The following is a 20,008-nucleotide window of genomic DNA, read 5'->3' on the forward strand; positions in this document are numbered from 1 at the left end:
CGCGGCAGAGTCAGCGACCCTTGACCCTAGGGTAGGTCGCTTCCCCCGCCGCTGCAGCTCCACCTGCCCAGGCTCCTGACACCTCCCAGCAAGACCAGCTAAACCGTAAGTACTCCCCCGCCCAGCCCCTCGCCACTCACCTATGTTTCTCTGAACTTCTGTCTTCTGCCTTCCGCTCTCTCCTCCAACCTTTCTTCCCACCTCTGCTGTCCATTTCCCTTCGCTTTCTGTTCCTCCCTCTGGTAGCCATCTTCCTCCGCTCTCTGCTCCTCTTCTGCAGCCCACTTGCTGCGTGTCCTGATCTTCTCCTGTGTCCTTCTCTTCCTCCTCACCGCACTTTCCTCGTGTTCTGCTCTTCCTCTGTGTCCTGCTCCTCTTCCTCACTGCATTTTCTTCCTGCTCTGCTCTTCCTCTGTGTTCTTCTCCTCCTCTGCACCCCGTCCTGCGTGTTCTTTTCTTCTTCTGTGTTCTTCTGTGCTCTTCTCTTCCTCTGCACCCCGTCCTGCGTGATCTTTTCTTCTTTTCTTCTTCTGTGTTCTTCTGTGGTCTTCTCCTCCTCTGCACCCCGTCCTGCGTGTTCTTTTCTTCTTCTGTGTTCTTCTGTGCTCTTCTCCTCCTCTGCACCCCGTCCTGTGTGTTCTTTTCTTCTTCTGTGTTCTTCTGTGCTCTTCTCCTCCTCTGCACCCCGTCCTGCGTGTTCTTTTCTTCTTCTGCGTTCTTCTGTGCTCTTCTCCTCCTTTGCACCCCATTCTGCGTGTTCTTTTCTTCTTCTGTACTCTTCTCTGCGTGTTCTTTTCTTCTGCTGTACTCTTCTCTGCGTGTTCTTTTTCTTCTTCTGTGCTCCTCTCCCCTCTTCTTCTGAGGTCTTTTCCTCTTCTTCTGGACTCTTCTCTCCTCTTCTTCTGGACTCTTCTCTCCTCCGCTTCTGTGGTCTTCTCCTCTTCTTCTGGACTCGTCTCTCCTCTTCTTCTGGACTCTTCTCTCCTCCGCTTCTGTGGTCTTCTCCTCTTCTTCTGGACTCGTCTCTCTTCTTCTCCTGTGGTCTTCTCCTCTTCTTCTGGACTCTTCTCTCCTCTGCTTCTGTGGTCTTCTCCTCTTCTTCTGGACTCGTCTCTCCTCTTCTTCTGTGGTCTTCTCTCCTTCCTCTTCTATTCCTCTCTTCTTTTACTTCTGACTCCTCTCCTCCTCTGTAATCCCCCCTTCCCTATCTTCTTTCCCTTCCCCTCTACCTGACCCCCCCGCCCTCTGCTTTCCCGCCGCCACCTCCTGCTCGGCCCCGCCCCCGCTCCAATTCGTCGCCCCCCTCCCGCCCCCAGCTGACCCCTCCTCCCCCCTCCTCCCTCTTATGGCGGCCGCTGCACGGCAGAGTCAGCGACCCTTGACCCTAGGGTAGGTCGCTTCCCCGCCGCTGCAGCTCCACCTGCCCAGGCTCCTGACACCTCCCAGCAAGACCAGCTAAACCGTAAGTACTCCCCCCGCCCAGCCCCTCGCCCAGCCCCTCGCCACTCACCTCTGTTTCTCTGAACTTCTGTCTTCTGTCTTCCGCTCTCTCCTCCAACCTTTCTTCGCACCTCTGCTGTCCATTTCCCTTCGCTTTCTGTTCCTCCCTCTGGTAGCCATCTTCCTCCGTTCTCTGCTCCTCTTCTGCAGTCCACTTGCTGCGTGTCCTGATCTTCTCCTGTGTCCTTCTCTTCCTCCTCACCGCACTTTCCTCGTGTTCTGCTCTTCCTCTGTGTCCCGCTCCTCTTCCTCACTGCATTTTCTTCCTGCTCTGCTCTTCCTCTGTGTTCTTCTCCTCCTCTGCAACCCGTCCTGCGTGTTCTTTTCTTCTTTTCTTCTTCTGTGTTCTTCTGTGCTCTTCTCCTCCTCTGCACCCCGTCCTGCGTGTTGTTTTCTTCTTCTGTGTTCTTCTGTGCTCTTCTCCTCCTCTGCAACCCATCCTGCGTGTTCTTTTCTTCTTTTCTTCTTCTGTGTTCTTCTGTGCTCTTCTCCTCCTCTGCACCCCGTCCTGCGTGTTCTTTTCTTCTTCTGTGTTCTTCTGTGCTCTTCTCCTCCTCTGCACCCCGTCCTGCGTGTTCTTTTCTTCTTCTGTGTTCTTCTGTGCTCTTCTCCTTCTCTGCACCCCGTCCTGCGTGTTCTTTTCTTCTTTTCTTCTTCTGTGTTCTTCTGTGCTCTTCTCCTCCTCTGCACCCCGTCCTGCGTGTTCTTTTCTTCTTCTGTACTCTTCTCTGCGTGTTCTTTTCTTCTGCTGTACTCTTCTCTGCGTGTTCTTTTTCTTCTTCTGTGCTCTTCTCCCCTCTTCTCCTGTGATCTTCTCCTCTTCTTCTGGACTTTTCTAACCTCTTCTTCTGGACTCTTCTCTCCTCCGCTTCTGTGGTCTTCTCCTCTTCTTCTGGACTCGTCTCTCCTCTTCTTCTGGACTCTTCTCTCCTCTGCTTCTGTGGTCTTCTCCTCTTCTTCTGGACTCGTCTCTCCTCTTCTCCTGTGGTCTTCTCCTCTTCTTCTGGACTCTTCTCTCCTCCTCTTCTGTGGTCTTCTCCTCTTCTTCTGGACTCGTCTCTCCTCTTCTTCTGTGGTCTTCTCTCCTTCCTCTTCTATTCCTCTCTTCTTTTCTTCCTGACTCCTCTCCTCCTCTGTAATCCCCCCTTCCCTATCTTCTTTCCCTTCCCCTCTACCTGACCCCCAGCTCTCTGCTTTTCCGCCGCCACCTCCCGCTCGGCCCTGCCCACCCACTCCCATACGTCGCCCCCCCTCCCGACTCCCGCCCCAGCTGACCCCTCCTGCTTCTTATGGCGGCCGCGCCGCTGTCGCGCTGAAGACGCGCCAAAGGCAAACCCGTCTGCGCCCGTCCGTGCGTGGACCGCGCCCAGAGCCACGACCCCTGGCCGCCAGCACTCCCAAACCCCGCAGCACCGCTACGACCCCACCTCCCTCCACGCTCTCAACCCGGGCCGCTCCAGAACCTGCTTCCAAGCCAACCCAAAACGCACTCATGGACCCTTCGCATGCCTTACCTGCAAACACACCTTCCACCGCGACTGCACCCCGCCCGCCAGACCACGCGCCAATAATCATCTCAAATGCATCCTCATCAACGCACGTTCCGTCCACAAGCACGCCATTGAACTATGGGACCTCCTGGACTCCACCGCACCGGACGTCGTCTTCATAACTGAGACCTGGATGAACGCCTCCTCGGCCCCCGACATCGCCATAGCCATCCCCGACGGCTACAAGATCACCAGGAGAGACCGCACCAACCAAGTCGGTGGAGGAATTGCCATCGTTTTCAAGGACTCCATCAACGTCACCACCTCCACCGAAGACACCCCCCTCGCCACCGAATACATGCACTTCCAGATCCACACCGACCCCAGGACCACCCTCAGAGGAACTCTCATCTACAGACTCCCTGGACCACGCGCCCTCTTCAGCGAATCCATCGCTGACTTCATTTCTCCGCACGCCCTAGCCTCTCTGGACTACATCCTCCTCGGAGACCTCAACTTCCACCTGGAGCAGAACAACGACCCCAACACCACCACCCTGCTCGACAACCTCGGTCTCAAGCAACTGGTGAACACCCCCACCCACATCGCCGGACACACGCTCGACCCCATCTTCTCTGCCAGCAACCACGTATCCTTCAGCCACTCCTCCGTAATACACTGGACCGACCACAGATGTGTCCACTTCACCTTCAGACGCAAGACTCTCCACCTCCGCACACAACCCATCCCACGCAGACATTAGAACAAAATCCCCAGGGAACAGCTTCTCTCCACTCTCAGCGACAACCAACCCACCTTCTCAATCGACCCCAACAACGCAGCCCTCAGCCTCACTCATTGGATCACCAACTGCGCGTACAACCTCGCACCCCTCAGACACCTCCCAAGACAGACCAGCACCAAGAAACCTCAATGGTTCACAGGCACCCTCAAGGAATCCAAAAAAACTGCCGTACCCTCGAGAAAGCCTGGCGCAAAGACCACACCGTAGAAAACATGTCTGCCCTCAAAAACGCCACCTGCGAACACCATCAGCTGATCCGCGCCATCAAAAGAACTTCCTTCACAGACAGACTGGACAAGAACACTCACAACAGCAAAGAACTCTTCACCATCGTCAAAGAGCTCTCCAATCCGAACGCCAACTCCAACTCCATCACGCCCTCACAAGACCTCTGCAACTCCCTCGCTACCTTCTTCCATCGTAAGATCACCGACCTACACGACAGCTTTGGACACCAGACCCAGCCAACCACCACAGAACCTACAACCCCAGCCATCACCCTCAACGCCTGGGCCCACATCAGCGCGGAGGAGACCAAAGTTACTATGAACCCATCCACTCCGGTGCCCCCTCGGACCCCTGGCCACACTTCATCTTCAACAAAGCCGTCAACATCATCGCCCCTCATCTCCAGACCATCATCAACAGCTCGTCTGCTGCTGCCACCTTCCCCGAGAGCTGGAAACACGAGGAAGTCAACGCCCTCCTGAAGAAACCTACGGCGGACCCCAACGACCTGAAGAACTTCCGCCCCATCTCGCTCCTCCCCTTCCCTGCCAAAGTCATCGAGAAGACCGTCAACAAGCAACTGACCAAATTCCTTGAAGACAACCTACTTGACCCCTTCCAGTCCGGATTCCGAGCCAACCACAGCACAGAAACCGCCCTCATCTCAGTCACAGACGACATCAGAACTCTGATGGACAATGGATAAACAGTTGCACTCATCCTCCTCGACCTCTCGGCTGCCTTCGACACCGTCTGCCACTGAACCCTAATATCCCGCCTGCGCTCCACCGGCATCCAAGGGCAGGCCCTGGACTGGATCACGTCTTTCCTCTCTAACCGCTCCCAAAGAGTCTACCACCCTCCGTTCCGCTAAGACCCCACCGAGATCATCTGCGGCGTCCCACAAGGCTCCTCGCTCAGCCAGACTCTCTTCAATGTCTACATGAGCCCCCTCGCCGACATCATAAGCAAACACAACATCAACATCACCTCCTACGCCGACGACACTCAGCTGATACTTTCCCTCACCAAGGACCCCACCAGCGCCAAGACCAACCTGAAAGATGCAAAGAAAGACGTCGGAGAATGAATGAAACTCAGCCGTCTGAAACTGAACTCAGACAAAACGGAAGTCCTCATCCTCGGAAACACCCCGTCCGCCTGGGACGACTCTTGGTGGCCCACGGCCCTTGGCACCGCACCAACCCCCTCCGACCACGCACGCAACCTCGGATTCATCCTGGACCCACTTCTCACCATGACCAAACAAGTCAACGCCGTATCATCTTCCTGCTTCCTCACTCTCCGCATCCTCCGAAAGATCTTCCGCTGGATCCCCGCCGACACCAGAAAAACTGTGACCCATGCCCTCGTCACAAGCCGCCTGGACTACGGAAACACCCTATACACAGGAACCACTGCTAAACTCCAGAAACGTCTCCAGCTAATACAAAACGCCTCCGCCCGCCTCGTCCTCGACATACCCCGCAACAGCCACATCTCCGCCCACCTGAGACACCTGCACTGGCTTCCCGTCAACAAAAGGATCACCTTCCGGCTCCTCACCCACGCACACAAAGCCCTCCACAACAAGGGACCCGAATACCTCAACCGTCACCTCAGTTTCTACACGCCCACCCGTCAACTTCGCTCCGCCAACCACGCATTCGCTGCCTTCCCTCGCATCCGCTGCACCACGGCAGGTGGGAAATCCTTCTCCTACCTGACGGCCAAGACATGGAACTCCCTCCCCGCCAACCTCAGGACCACCCAGGACCACCCTGCATTCCAGAGACAGCTCAAAACCTGGCTCTTCGAGCAGCAGTAACCCCCTTCCCTAGCGCCTTGAGACCCTCACGGGTGAGTAGCGCGCTTTATAAATGCTTTTGATTTGATTTGATTTGATTTAGGACCTCACACGGAGCTCCATCAGTGCACCTCAGTTCTACTCTGGTGAGGTCACTTCTTTTCCTAAACTGGGACCCTGCTCACATACAGTTCCATTACAGAAGCTCAATTCTAATATTCAGACCCACTGCCAAGCCAATACTGGACCCATAAGAGAAAAACACAGCTCAGCCAGTGCATCTCAAGTCTAACATCCAGTGCCACTATTGATGGGAGCCACCACAGCTCTGCCAGAATCCATCAATTCTAACATTCAGTGCACATTTCTTCTCAGTACTAAGGCTCACACACACGTGCCCTTCAGGACTCATCGCTTCTGTGGTTCAGAGGCAATGCTACTCCCATACTGGGCCCACTCGCAGCTTCACCAGGGCACCTCCAGGCTAACCTTCGGCAACACTGGCACACCAATACTAGGTTCCACACATAGCTCCATTAACATACATCACTTATAACCTTGTGTGCCTGTTACTATTCCAATACTGCAACCCATATACAACTCTGTCAGTGCACCTCAACCCTAACCTTCGGCGCCCCATTATTCCAATACCAGGAATTACACAGCTCTCCGTTTCTCATTCCTCACCCGCTGCCTTTCTTTTATTCCAGCACTAGGTAGGAACACAGCTCTGTCTATACCCCCAATTCTGATCTGAAGCACCCCAATATTGCTGTATTGAGGTTTCACATACAACTCGGCTAATGTACCTCCTGCTGTTCTGCAGTGCCCCCTGCTGTTCCACACTCTGACTTCTGTTTGAGTACGTAGGGGAGCCAAATAAATCGGTTCATAGCTGCCATCTTTATTTGGGAGGGTCTGTTTCACCTATCTCACTTCATTCTTTCTGTTACTCTGTTTACTCTCACTGTTTTCTTACTCCCCCACTTTTCTCTTTCCAGCTCTTAGAATCCACATTAACAGCTTCACTCTTTATTTCAACTGTTTATTTCTACTCCTCTCCCTTTTTTCCCTCTTCCTCTTGCTACCTTCTCTTTCAAACTCGCAAAAACTTGATTATTTTTTTCCATGTTTCATTCTTCTCTTTTTACTTCGTCAGGCGTTCATTCTTTCACTTTTTTTCTCTTCCCTTCCTTCTATCGTTGTCTTTTTTGTTTACTATTTCCTTTGACTCAATATGCATCTTTTTCCTTTTTTTTTAGATCTTTCTTCCTTCCTTTCTGTGGTGTTTTTCTTATCTTTGTCAATTCACGTTTTACTATAAATCCTTCATTTTCTCATCTGAATGTGGAAGCCACAAGTTACTTGTCGGAACCCAAAGTGTCAAAGTGGTTTTCCATTCTGTGTCTGTGGGAAATGTACAATTACATACATGACTCGATTCTTTCGCTTTTTGTTTCTCTCACCAACTATCTTTGTTTCTCTAATATTTATTTTTCTCTTTCTTTTCAAAGTTCTTTCATTATTTGTTCCTCTTTATCTTTCATTCGCTTGCTTCCTTTACTCTTTTCTTTTGTCTCACATGTTTGCTCTAGTTCTTCTCTTAGTTGTGTTTTCATTTTCTCATACTTTCTTTCCCTTCTTTCTTTAATTTCTTTGCTACCCCATCTCTTTCTTCCTTTTGTCTGTTATATTCCGTTCAGTTCTCTTTTTCTGCCCCATCCGCTTTCTCTCCTGAGGCCTCGCTATCAATGGAGCAACAGGTGCAGTGGCACTGGAGCCCAGATACCTATGAACCTCACTCATCTCTAATTACTGCTGTATTTTCCTACCAACATTGCAGTCAACCATTTTCCTATCCTATTCCAGTGCCCATGACACTGTTACTATGCCACTTGTCCTCTCCATCTTTACTCCCAACTCCCTCTTTACTTTCACACTCCAATACATCCCAAATGATATTTTTGTTATGGTGTTTTGAGCATTACACTCTAATGCCAAAAGTTTATTTGTGATAAAGGTTTATATGATAATTGTATGTGTTTTAAGATAGAGGAAGAAGATAAATGGATGCTGGGCCACTGGAGTTATATGGCAGGAAAAGACGAAATTATGAGGCAGGGCTGACCAATTTATGTGCAGGGAAAAGTCCAGTTATGTATGAATCTAAAATGCCAGCAGCTCTAACTCAAGAAAATGCGAGACCGCTTGCATTGCAAATGCTTGTTATTTTTAGGTTTGGCTACAATGGCACTGCGCCAACTTCTTCTGTTCCTCAATGTCTCTTTGTGGTGTTTAAAACAGGAGCGTTTCCCATGACTTCAGTCCGTCTGCCGAGCTCTGCATAGTTAATACGTTCGCCATATGCAACCGACCTGATATAATGAACACAAGGACGTTTGTTTACTGTGGCCGCTGAGCTGAAGTATCAAAGTTAAAGCAGTGATTAGCGTCTGAACATGTTTGGCTAGATTTTTTTTAACTATTAGGTAATTGGCTCAGTGCGTTTGGAGATGAAAGAATTAAAAGCTAAATGAACTGTTAGCACCGTGGTCTGCATAAATGAACTGTTAGCAATGTGTCACCCGTAATTTAATGAATCGTAAGCAGTTGTCCACGTCATATTTATTTAATCAATGTTGTTAAAATGTGTTGAATTTATAAAATGCTGCTCAATCAATATTTGGAATTTGGAGAGCTTTGTATTGTATTGTAATTGTATCTAACCAGCAAGTATTTACCCCCGGCGAGGTGTTGAAGCGCTCGGTTTAATGATTATTTGGTTATTGGGATTAATCATGTGCTCTCAAGGAAAAAAAAATCCATGCATTTACTCCAGTAAATCGGGTAGATAAAATCAATAGTACTTAAGTCTTATCATGTTAGCAATATTTATGCAGGAGTGTCCATAAAATAAAATATGGAGAGCAGGAAAATGACTGCATTTCAACTAATGGGCAGCAGGGAAAACCACCAGTCATTAGAATAAACAGTGTTCCTGACTCTTTTTAAGACATGACTAACAAAATGTGCCAGCTTTTTTCCCCATATGATAGCTCACTCGACTGTGCATCCAAGATTAAAATCTATGTGTCTGCATAACAAACTGTACTTTTTTATAAGTTTTGTTGTACTATAGTACAACTACAAATCTTGCCACAAAATGCTACTTAGAAACTGCACTTTAGTACATTTACTGCTTTAGATATTTACAAACCACACTTCTGTAGGAACTTAAGCATTTGTAATGAGTCCCTCCCTACCTGTGTTATTTTCTATGGGAGGGTGTTGCAGTACCAGTGGTAGGCCATGGGTAGTGCTGGACTTACTAAGAAAGTGTGTTACTGAAAAAGTGTAAGTCACTAAAAAAGTGCAATTTGTGAATACCAAAAAGCACTAAACTTAATGAAAAGTGTAAATATACTCATATGTGCAAGTTACCATTGTGAATCTAGCTCTATGTGTCACTTAAGGGCCAAAGGTTTGAATCCTGATAGGTCTACTCACCCTTTACAAGTTGAAGAAAAGAGTACCATTGAGTTGGGAAATTGTATCATCTTTTTTTTTTTTTTTACAAAGATGGAAGGCTTTTATTATATATCAGTATTTCTGACCCATCTTGTGGCCTTATATGGAAAGCCATATTGTGGATATGACGTATCCATGGCATCGTCAACTTTTATGACACAGCATACGTTTTTTTTTTTTATGCATCGTTGCTACAACGATGTGTCAATTCTTGTAAATGAAGCCCTTAGTGCCTCTAATCAAAAGCCTTTGTGTACTGCTCATAAACACCAACACCCAGTAAGTAATCTATTTTGTCATTTTTGTGGGTCAGGTTTTGACAGTGGAGTTGAGAAATAGACCTATTGATAACAGTATACATAGAAGCTTTGGATCCACCCCATTCAACAGTTTGCTTTTATTGACCCTCCTTTTTTAGCGATTAGCTTGAGACTTTGTCAATCACACCTTGGTTCAGCCCAATCTCTCACGTAATACTATGTTTGAATGTATCTTTCCCCTTCCCCCAGAGTATTCATTTAGCTGCAAGCGGGACTATTTTTCAGCTATGGTTCAGTCTTTGTTGGCTTCTTCCTGTGTGTCTCCCTATAATGTGTAGCACATAAAACTCAGACCTGTTTGCTTTGCCAGTGCTTGTTTATAGTGCACCCTGTGAATGTGCCTTGGTAACTATTCACAGTAACTAAGAGTTTTTGTAGTGATCATCTTGAATTCTAATATGCAAAAATCTCAAAACTGTTCCTCAGTCATTAAAGCTCTGATGCCACTTACCATTGGATGGTTTCATTGTCACTTTTATTTGCTGGCTCTTGGTTGGTCAGTGCGTGCCAGTTTCACTTTCTCTCTATTTTCTTCTCCCTTCAATGAAGCATGGACCAAATACTGGTTGCTTGTTATTTTGTACCTGTGTCCTTTCACTGCTGCTTGCGCTGGGATTAAGGTACTTTTTTTTTCTTCTTCCCTCGTCACCCCTCCCACAACAATGCCTGCCATCGCCCCCACCTGCATTGTTGCTTGACTGTTGTTGATGCTTCCAATTCATTGCATCTATGTTTTTGCTTGCCCATGCCCTCTCCCAGGTTGTTGCTTGCCCTGTGACACCTCCCACCACCGCCTCCCAACCTAATTTGCTTACCAAGTCCCATTCAATGGCCGGGGAGTACCCCAGGACGGTGCAGGTGTCAAATTATGTACCTTGGAGTACAGCGTGTGCACTAGTATTGCAGGAGTACTGCAGTGCCATTCCATTCCTTGCAGACAACTGTCTGATGTGTATTGCCAAAAGCAGTGCACGTCTAGGGATTGGTCGCTCCTGGGGCGTGGGCGCAGGGCTGATGTCATCAATTATGTAATTTACCTTATCATGAGTTATGTAATATGTGAGGTCAAAAGCTGTTTATGGAAGGGGTGCAAGTTATAGTTGGCTCAGTAAAATATAAATGGTAGATTTTAGTGTTTTTTTAAACTATACTTTTTGTATTATTACAGGGTCTAACTACTTTAACCTTTTGTTTTTTTCAGTTCATTTTAAGGGTTTTTCTAACGCAAAGTAAGATATTTTTACCAGCCCTTACTTTAACACCACTTTAACTTTTGTTTTTTTTCAGTAAATTTCTAGTTTTTTTTAATGTAAAGTAAGATATTATTACTATACCTAACTATAACATCACAGTAACCTTTGGTAGTTTCAGTGAATTTCTATTTTTTAAATCATATTTACGCAACTTCATCACTGAGCATATATTTTTACTGTGCATTGTCGAACCTTGGCCACAGGGCCTGGCTTGCAGCCCAACCACTGGGGCTAAAGCTGCCTCCCACGGTCAGCCAAGCCCTCCCTATGCGTGGCCTTAAGCATTGCATCCACCTCCAAGAGTGACCAGAACCCAGCCACACAAGCCTTTGGCTAGGGGGCCGGCACCCAATCCTGTCCTGTTGCTGGCCAACCCACATGATGCACAACCCCCACAAACACCCACCCCAGATTTTCCATTTTCTATTTATTGCTCTCTGAGGGGAATCAGACCCTGTAGAGGTAGGATGAAAAAAAACACAAGTAGTAACAAACAGGTCTTGAAGGTCCGAGCTCTAGGATGGTGTCCCTGCTAAGGATAAAGGATAAAGAAAGGATATGTCAGTAAGGGGCGGTGGTAGCCCCAGGTTGCAGCCAAATCCCAGGTTACATTTGTCAGTTCTCTTCAGCCGAGGAGTGTGAAGGTTCGATCTTCTTCATTTGGAGGTGAGCAATAATCTCTGCTTCCACAGTGTGGTACAACTGGGAGGCCTTGAGATTGCGACTGCGCTGATGGACCGGGTGCCACTTTGATTGCCAAGCGTCTGAGCACATGAAGGGTGGAGGTAAAGTGTCTGTGATGGAGGGTGGGTCCCCCGCTAAGAAAGACCAACCGGCCTTCGGCAAGGGAGTGAACCAAGCATTGTTTTCCATTCCAAGTGAACAGCAAGCCAAAGGGGTGGGTCTATTGATATTTGGTCCCCCGTCATGGGCTTGAAATCTCTCCTCTTCTTCAGAGTCAAGGGAGAGAGATCTTGTTAGATCTGCACAGTGTATCCACAGAAAACCAGATTCACTCTCCCCCTCGCAGCTTTAAGCACCGTCTCCTTGTCCTGAAAGAAATGGACCCTGGTGAGTATGTCAGGGGCATGCCAGGCCTTCCAGGTGCTGCTTCTACTCTATGTGCCCTGTCGAGGATCAGGGGCTCCCCTATCCGCCCGAATGGACCCCAAGAGATCCCTGGTAAAGGACATGATGTTTTTTCCTTTTGCCTTACTGTGGATGCCCCTGACATGAAGGTTGTTTAGACAGCCCCAGATCGTCAAATATTCCTGTTAAGCTTGAGTTTTTTGGTATGACTGTGAGTTTTCTTTCAACATTGAGTACTAAAAATGATCTGACGGACCCTTTGGCCATTGAGACCGAAACGATGACAGTCCCTCCCCATGGACAAACCAGACTGCAAATCAAGACAGTATTTTTAGACTGTGAATTAATTAGTTTACTATCATTTGCTATTGTTGACAAGAGGGGGTTGACATCCTCCCTCTATCCTTAGATTTGATCTTCAACTGTGTGGGATCTGAATGGGGGTTGTACAGTGTTGATGGAATAACTGTTATATATATGTTTATACACATGATTCTATGAATTATAGTCATTCTCAATACAGTTTATCTGATCAGTATGCGTGCACAATCTTTTTCCATTTGTTGCATATTGAATCAATTTGAACAGTTTGATTGAATATAAATTGTGCTTCAATAATTTCTCTAGGAACACTTGTTGATTTGACTTTTAGTAAGTTGACAGTTTTCTACCTTAGCCATTAAGTTCCTGCAGCCTGTCTCTGAGTCACATGACAGAGTGTAGCTGGCAGCTGAATTTTGTGTATTCCTCCTAAACAGCCGCACTCAATATAGAGCTTAGGTGCACCAGAATGGACTATTACTGCCAAGATGGGAAGAAGGAGGTGGGCACATCCCTACTTTCACTTGAATAGGCTGTGTTCTGCCTCCACACAAAGGGATGCATACCCCTTGTAGTAAGTCTGGAGTCAACCAGGTAAGGAGAGGCAGGATGGCTGTGGACTTCAAAGGGAAACCATGAGAAGCTTTTCCCATATCAATGAAAGGTCCAGGTATAAATATTGGACTCTAGACACAAACTCTTCAGCACACTTCTGAACCCGTGGATACCCTGTCAAAAGTGAGGACTACTACATCGCGATTCTGACCTGCTGACCTCTTGCCTGGATGAGATGGACTGGACCTGCATCTGTTGAAAACAGGACCCCAGAGTGACTCTAATGGCTAGTTGGCTGGCCTCCTGACTATAGTCTCAGTGACGACTGAAGTTCCAACAACCTTGAACCCAGCACCTGGACCATCTGTGAGTCCTACCCTCCCGAGTGGTAGCACCCCAGTCCTGGACCCTTGGAAGTGGGCCTGAAAGTGCTCTACCACCCCACCTGTGGATCCAGCAGAACCAACACATCACCTCTAATGTGGGGTGCAATCCTGAGCAGAACTGACAGATCGCCTCTGCTGTGAGGGTTCTCGCAGAGCAACAACTCCACATTGACTTTGCAGCCCACACCAGAACCACCGCTGTGCGAAGCTTCCCTGACTTAGGCTCTCACATTGCAAATCTATAGCCACTGACAGCCTCGACAACAACAAATGTTCTTGCATCCCAGCCTTTCAGTTCTTCGCTACCAATACATGTCCTCAACTACACAGAACATACTCGGTGTCTGACTTTGCAATGCAATCCCTTGTCAATGGAATCCTCCATGATGACGCCGGACTTTGCATCGCAGGTCCTCAGAACCAACCAATCACCTTGGTTGCAAGATGCATCCTCAACGTGGGCACTTGCAACGCTCTGCAATCAGGACTTAATGTACTCTTGCTCAGCTGGCCCAACTGGGACCCTGGAGCTGACTTATGCTCTATCGCAGTCAACCTGAATTTGTGACTTTGTTTTGGTCGGGGATGACCATATATCCACAGTTGCCACTTTTTGCTTTTTAGCGCTATTGTCTCTGAATTTTTTTTAACTGCATACCTCCTATTCTACTGATTGGATTTTTGTCATTTGGTCTTGATTTATTAATTAAAATGTATATAGAATTTTATTATGTGGTGTTTTCACTTTATCACTGTTTGAAGTGCTGCATAAATATCTTGCACAATCACTATAGGTTAAACCTGACTGTTCTGTTCCAATCTACCCGAGTATTGAGCACAGATTACATTTAGATTTGCTTGTCCCTCACCCCAACCGAGACTGCGGTTGTTGCTTGAGTTCGGTTTCACACTCCTCATCCAGTCACCCAATTTCTTAAATTCATAATATATTTATACATTTATACACATCTGCAGCCAATGCTAAAGCAACTTGCTATTCCAATGCTAGTTGATGAGTGGTTTTTCTAGTGGTTATTATTTCCAAATCTGCAAGCCGGTAATCAGATTTTGACTCATGTAAGACTAGCTAATAAACAAGGATGGTTGCTGTCATCTATGCAGCAACAGATGTTGGGCACATTCATTGTTGTTCTTGTTTTCTTACTATGAGGATTAAATGACTGACATAAATGAAGAGCATGTGCTGTTTTGTTTTAGTTTTGAAACCACCTGTGCTGGTGGGCACGTGGGTGTGGCTTGAGTTATGTCACAGGGCTTTTGACTGAGTTTGATTGACTGGTGGGCATGTTGAGTGTGTGACCTACATACATGTCCAGGCATATGCAGCTGATTGGTACGAATGCTGGGCCAGTTTGATTGCTGGGTGTGAGTTTTGAATGTGGAGAATAGTTCCTGTAAAGAAATTTGGCAGCTGAGCTGGAGGACAGACAAAACTTTACTATGAAGGTTAGGCCTCTAACTCTAGCCAAGTAGAATATATGGGTGCTTTGGACTATGGACTCTCTGTCCCAGAGGGAAGGGCTGCAGAAGTTATGCCTTCAGCCAAGGCTGATGCAGATGACTATTTGCTGCAAAAAATACAAGAATCCAGATAGCCAAATAATAGGGTTGGGTGCAGCACCCGGCAAAAGGGAACATGCCTCATACTAATTTAAGTAGCTAGGCACAGACTGAAATAAAAAGACTGTGGTGCATATTTATGAGCCACTTGTGCTGCCATTGTGTCACTTTTTGTGACGCAACGGTGGCACAAATATTGCAACCATGTCTATGAGGCCACTCTGCCACTTTGCATGGCTTTGAATGGCCTCATAGATATGGAAGAAGGCAGTGCAGCACAAATAACTGTGTTGCCTTACTCTGCACAAGGGATGCGTTACATGGGCATTGCAGTGGGTGTTCAACGCAACACTCACAAATTTTTCATCCCCCGATTTACCAACCCTGGTAAACCTGAGGATACATCAAAAGCCTATGCCTCCCCAGGGGAGGTGCAACAGGAGAAGAATCTTTATTTCTACTTGTTAATGATGCATTCCTGCCCTTTCCCTTTGATGCAGGGCAGCACAGCAACATGACTTGTATGCCAAAAGTTCATAAATTTGGCCTAATGTTCTTCCATACATGTATGGAAAGAAGGTGTGCTGAACATTTAGAAAACAGGATTCTTGCCAAAGAAATATTTGCAGTCAGTAGACCATGCAAGAACGTTGGTGACGCCAGATCTGTAGTATTCAAACCTATAGTGCTTTCATTGATCTATGTTTCCAGTTCTTATAATGTACGAATAGGTACCTGAACTGAGAATGTTCGAATATCTAGATTTCTTGAAGTTTAGGGAATCTTTCATGTTTTTAAATAGGGCGATAATGTTACATAGACTGTAATTTGGGGCATTATTCAGTTAAACTGCTAAATTAACTCATAGTAGTGAGCACTCATGAAAAGGCTTGCAGATCACAGGTACACAACTTGGCTGGGCCAGTTAAGACTGCCAACTTTCAGAGTTTGTTGCAATGAGTATTTCTGGTTAATTTCTGGGTAGTATTACTTAAGCATCAAAAGGCAATTAAAGTTGGGGTGAGAGCTTCATAAATGTTATTGATATTGACATACAGCACATTTATTTAGCATTTTGGTGCAAAGGTTCACAGTGTCACCAGTTTGAAACACAAGCAAATTATAACAGTCAGTGTAAGGTTATTTAAAGGACAGAAACAAAATGTTACTGCTATAGCCTTATTAGAATGTATTGTTGATTTTTATATTATTATTACTTCAGATATAGTTTTTTTACATTTTTCTAGCACATTGGGATTACAAAATTGCAACTTAGTATTTCTTTTGTTGCTGCTTTCTGGTACTTCACTTATCCTGCTATTTTCTATTGTATATAATCAGCCGAATCAAAGAGTAAGAAAATATGTGAATCCCCTGTTATAATTTAAAGTTAACGAATTACTTTGCAGGACAGAATGATTACTCATATACATATAAGTTCTTTTTTGTGACTGAATTGTTTTCTTCGTGTGTGTCTTTTAATATGTTTCTGTGTATTCTACTAATGGGTTAATGCGTTCTTTATTAAACTGTATAAAAGTTTAATTGAACAAAAAAAGACAGAAATAGAGAACTACAGCTTCTTCAGATCTCATAACCATTGATTCTAGTGGACGAACTGGCAGTATTTCTGTCCAGAAAATTTCCTATTCATTTGACCCCTCACTCCCCCTCCTCCCGACCCCAACGGCCAACTCCTGACTATCCCGAGCTCGCCGTCCCACCTTCCGGTCACTGCTGACATTCTTCCTATTAATGGGCCTCTGTTGCTCTAATAAGTGAACTGGGTCACATAAGATGCAAAGAACAAAGGGAAGATTGTGTTTTCTGCTTTGTTTACGCAGTCTAGGTTCATTCTTTCAGGGATGTTTGGGTTTATGCTTGACAGCCTTCACATAAAAAAGTAAAAAACAATTAAAATAAAAGAACAGAAAAAAAGAATAGAATAGCTCGGGAAAGAAAGCAATTAATTATCCACTGACTAGAGCGCCTCAAGGAAACAAACAGTAGGATGCGCCGAGGGCAGCTCATTGAACCAAAGAGAGAGCGCCTCGCCGTGACAGACAGTGCCTTCATGAGGCAGGAGTCCGTCCAACACCCTCTTGGTGCTTCTACGCCTGGTTCCAACCTTCCGAGGTCCTGACACACGGTGATACACTTCTTGTTGTCGCGGCACGTTTGTTTGCTGCCGTTCTCGTACAATAAACACAAATTGCTTTTTTATTTGCATATATGCATTTGCTCTTCATCTTGATCATCAGTGTTGTAAATACCTGAATGTAATCCACACATGCTCATAAAACATGAAACGGCAACAAATAGTCAACGAGCGAAAGATAAGCAAAAATAATACCAGGCAGTAACTATATAAACAACTTTCAGTCCATACTGATTTGGCAACAGTTGTAAACTTCTGCCAAGCCAATAAAGCATTGTTTTGACGTAATGAATATTGTGAGCAGAGAGACAGTGGAGGTAGCAGGTGGTCAGGGAATACTTCAAGATTATGAGATGTTCACTTGTTATCTTCAAAATGCTTAAAGAGGTGACTGCTTTCATGACCACAGGGGTACATGTTAGAGTAGAAGGGCACCAAGGGATGGCAAAGGAATTTACCTGTGCAACCACAGAGATGGTTAGGGATAGAGGGTTTCAGCTATTAGGGGCTGTTGCAGGATACAACAGGAGATGGTTGATGTGGCTGGTGGAAATCTAGCTGAGCAAAGAGTTTGCCCCTTTTAAAATAAAATGTTGCCTTTCTTACAAAACTAAAAGTGAGAATGACACTGTGCCAAAAGGAATTTCTGCGAACAAGGTAGTAGTCATTGCTCCTCTCCAGTTTTCAAGGGGAAGATGTATTGGTTAAAAAGACAGACAACTAGCATTCCCATGCATCCACCCATTTATTTTGGCACAAAACCATATTTACAAAGACTTGCAAACCTGGGTTTGTGCAAAAATGGGTTGTCTATACAACAGAGGCATAACGAGGAGAAGTATCTTTATTTGTATTAATTAATTAGAGGAATATGCCTCTAATTATTTTTTTTGTGCAGGATGATGTCCCTTCCTGCACAAAAACAATCCTACCTGTAATGCAGGCACCCTTGCAGGCTGCCTGCATTGGCGTTAGGGAGCACAAAGTGCACCAAAAGAAGGAGAGAGTAGACATGCTCAATATCTTTGCACATAATGAGCAATTCTGCTCTCTCCATATCATGCAATATGGTACAGCAAGTTCTCTTGCTGCGCGGCGTTGCCTGAAATAAGAGTAAAAATTCCCCTGAGTCTTTATACTTAAAATATAACAGTGCATGTAATCAATATTCTGTGGTACACTCTGCAGAAACATATATGCGAATGTTAACTACAACTACTCTATAGAAGCAATTTACAGTACATCAGAAAACAAATATGTTTGATATCAGTACACTTTTTTGTGATATTGATTACCATTGGCAATTAAAGTAAAGTTTTAACTAAGTGTCTTACAAACTCTTCCCAACCTTTTTCATGTCTTTCTTGTCCATACAACAGGTTATGTGAATTTTCGTCAGCAGTACCCTGAACTTTTTGAAAACCTAACCCAAGAAGCTGTACTTAGTACCATTGAGGCCGGGTACCCAGGCATCCTGGCCAGCAGGGATAAGCATGGCCGAGTGGTGTTGCTCTTTAAAATTGAGGACTGGGACTATGAAGAAATCACTTTTGACGAGGTAAGTGCAGTTCTTAATATGAGCCAATGGTTGCTGGTGGGGGCACCAGCACTTATTGTTGAGGACTGGCACTTACTTATCCAAATCAGATATTTACAGTCTGCGAGGGAGGGAAAAACACAGATCGGAAAATTGGAGGAAGAGAAAAACGCCAAACCATCACTAAGGGAGAAAGCAAGAACCTGCAAGAGTGTGATAAAAGGACAGGAGTATCTGGTAGTGGATTAAGGAAGCAGGAGGTGGATTTAAGGCTAGCAGTATTGGTATTCGGTGTGCTGACTTTTAACTGCATTGGCTGCAGGCTTCTGATCAGAGATTCCTTCACTGACACTCTTTCTTTTGCAAGTTAAGCAGTGAGTAAGCAATTCTTCCCCTTTAGTAGGGTGTTTTTACTCTGTGAATTATCACAGGGACAAAAGTTATTAAAAAGCATATGTTTGGAAAACCCTTTATATTCCACTTCAGAATACTTGGTTTTAAAAATTAAAAGAAATGTAGTTAACATATACATTCCCTTTAAAGTGGGGGAGGCACAGAATACAAGCGTGACATATAAAACTAGCATTTGCAATGCAATGGGTCTCGCATTTGCTCGAGTTAGAGCTATTAGCTTTGTAAACGCCTAACAGGACTTTTCGTGCCACATAAACCGAAAAGGAAAAGTAAAACAGTTTCACATATGTGAACCGACGACAACTATGAGCAAGAAGGAGACACACAAAAGGAAACAGAAGTTCGCTTGCAGTCAAACGTATCGCCAGAAGTGCAATTATTTATGTAACTGGCAAAAGTGCATAAATCCATGTAACTGGCATACGTGCAATTATCTATGTAACAGGGTCGAGGTCATACAAAGCGCTCGACTGCTGGCCAGCGAGATAGCACTGTGTAGGAAATAAAAAGAAAAAGTAGTCCAGAATCCATTCAGAAAACACGCAGCCTCGTATGTTTTCAGTAGTTTACCGGTGATCTCAAGTAAAGCTAAACACCAGAAAAGGCATGAGGTATGCATGCCTTTCATTAATGAAATCAAGCAAATTTTAAAAGGCAGGCCCACAAGCTAACAAAACTGATGGTCGTGACATGGGTGTGGTTAAAAGCCCACAGAGAGATTACAACAGGGGCCAGATCGCTTGCGTGCTCGACCCTAAAAATGGGGCATGTTGAGGGCTCAGGAGGGCAGTAACCGCTGTTTCAAGTTAATTCTGCCTCGAGAGAATGTCTCAAAACGCGGAACATGGTTAGGTTTTTTTTTTTTTTAAATCTGGGATAAAGTCAAAGTATCTGATTCTTAATCATCTACTCATAGCCTGGCCCTAATGAAGTAATTTGACAAGTGAGTGTAAATTAACAAGACATCAATGTACAAAAAAATGGGCAAAGCTCAAATGGCTTCGAGATACTCATGTAAAAATCATATTTGTTAGTA

General features: G+C 45.6%; 1 protein-coding gene across 1 annotated transcript in view; it reads left to right on the plus strand.

The window, feature by feature from the left end:
- The window catches only part of RLBP1 (retinaldehyde binding protein 1), a 271,954-nt gene that overhangs the window by 187,048 nt on the left and 64,898 nt on the right, over nt 1-20,008 (plus strand). Inside the window, exon 5 of the mRNA XM_069222704.1 lies at nt 18,401-18,579. Within this exon, the coding sequence (XP_069078805.1) occupies nt 18,401-18,579 (179 nt within the window). The remainder of the gene's footprint in view (nt 1-18,400; nt 18,580-20,008) is intronic.

This window comes from Pleurodeles waltl, chromosome 3_1, assembly GCF_031143425.1.
Source record: "Pleurodeles waltl isolate 20211129_DDA chromosome 3_1, aPleWal1.hap1.20221129, whole genome shotgun sequence".
Taxonomy (NCBI): Eukaryota; Metazoa; Chordata; class Amphibia; order Caudata; family Salamandridae; genus Pleurodeles; species Pleurodeles waltl.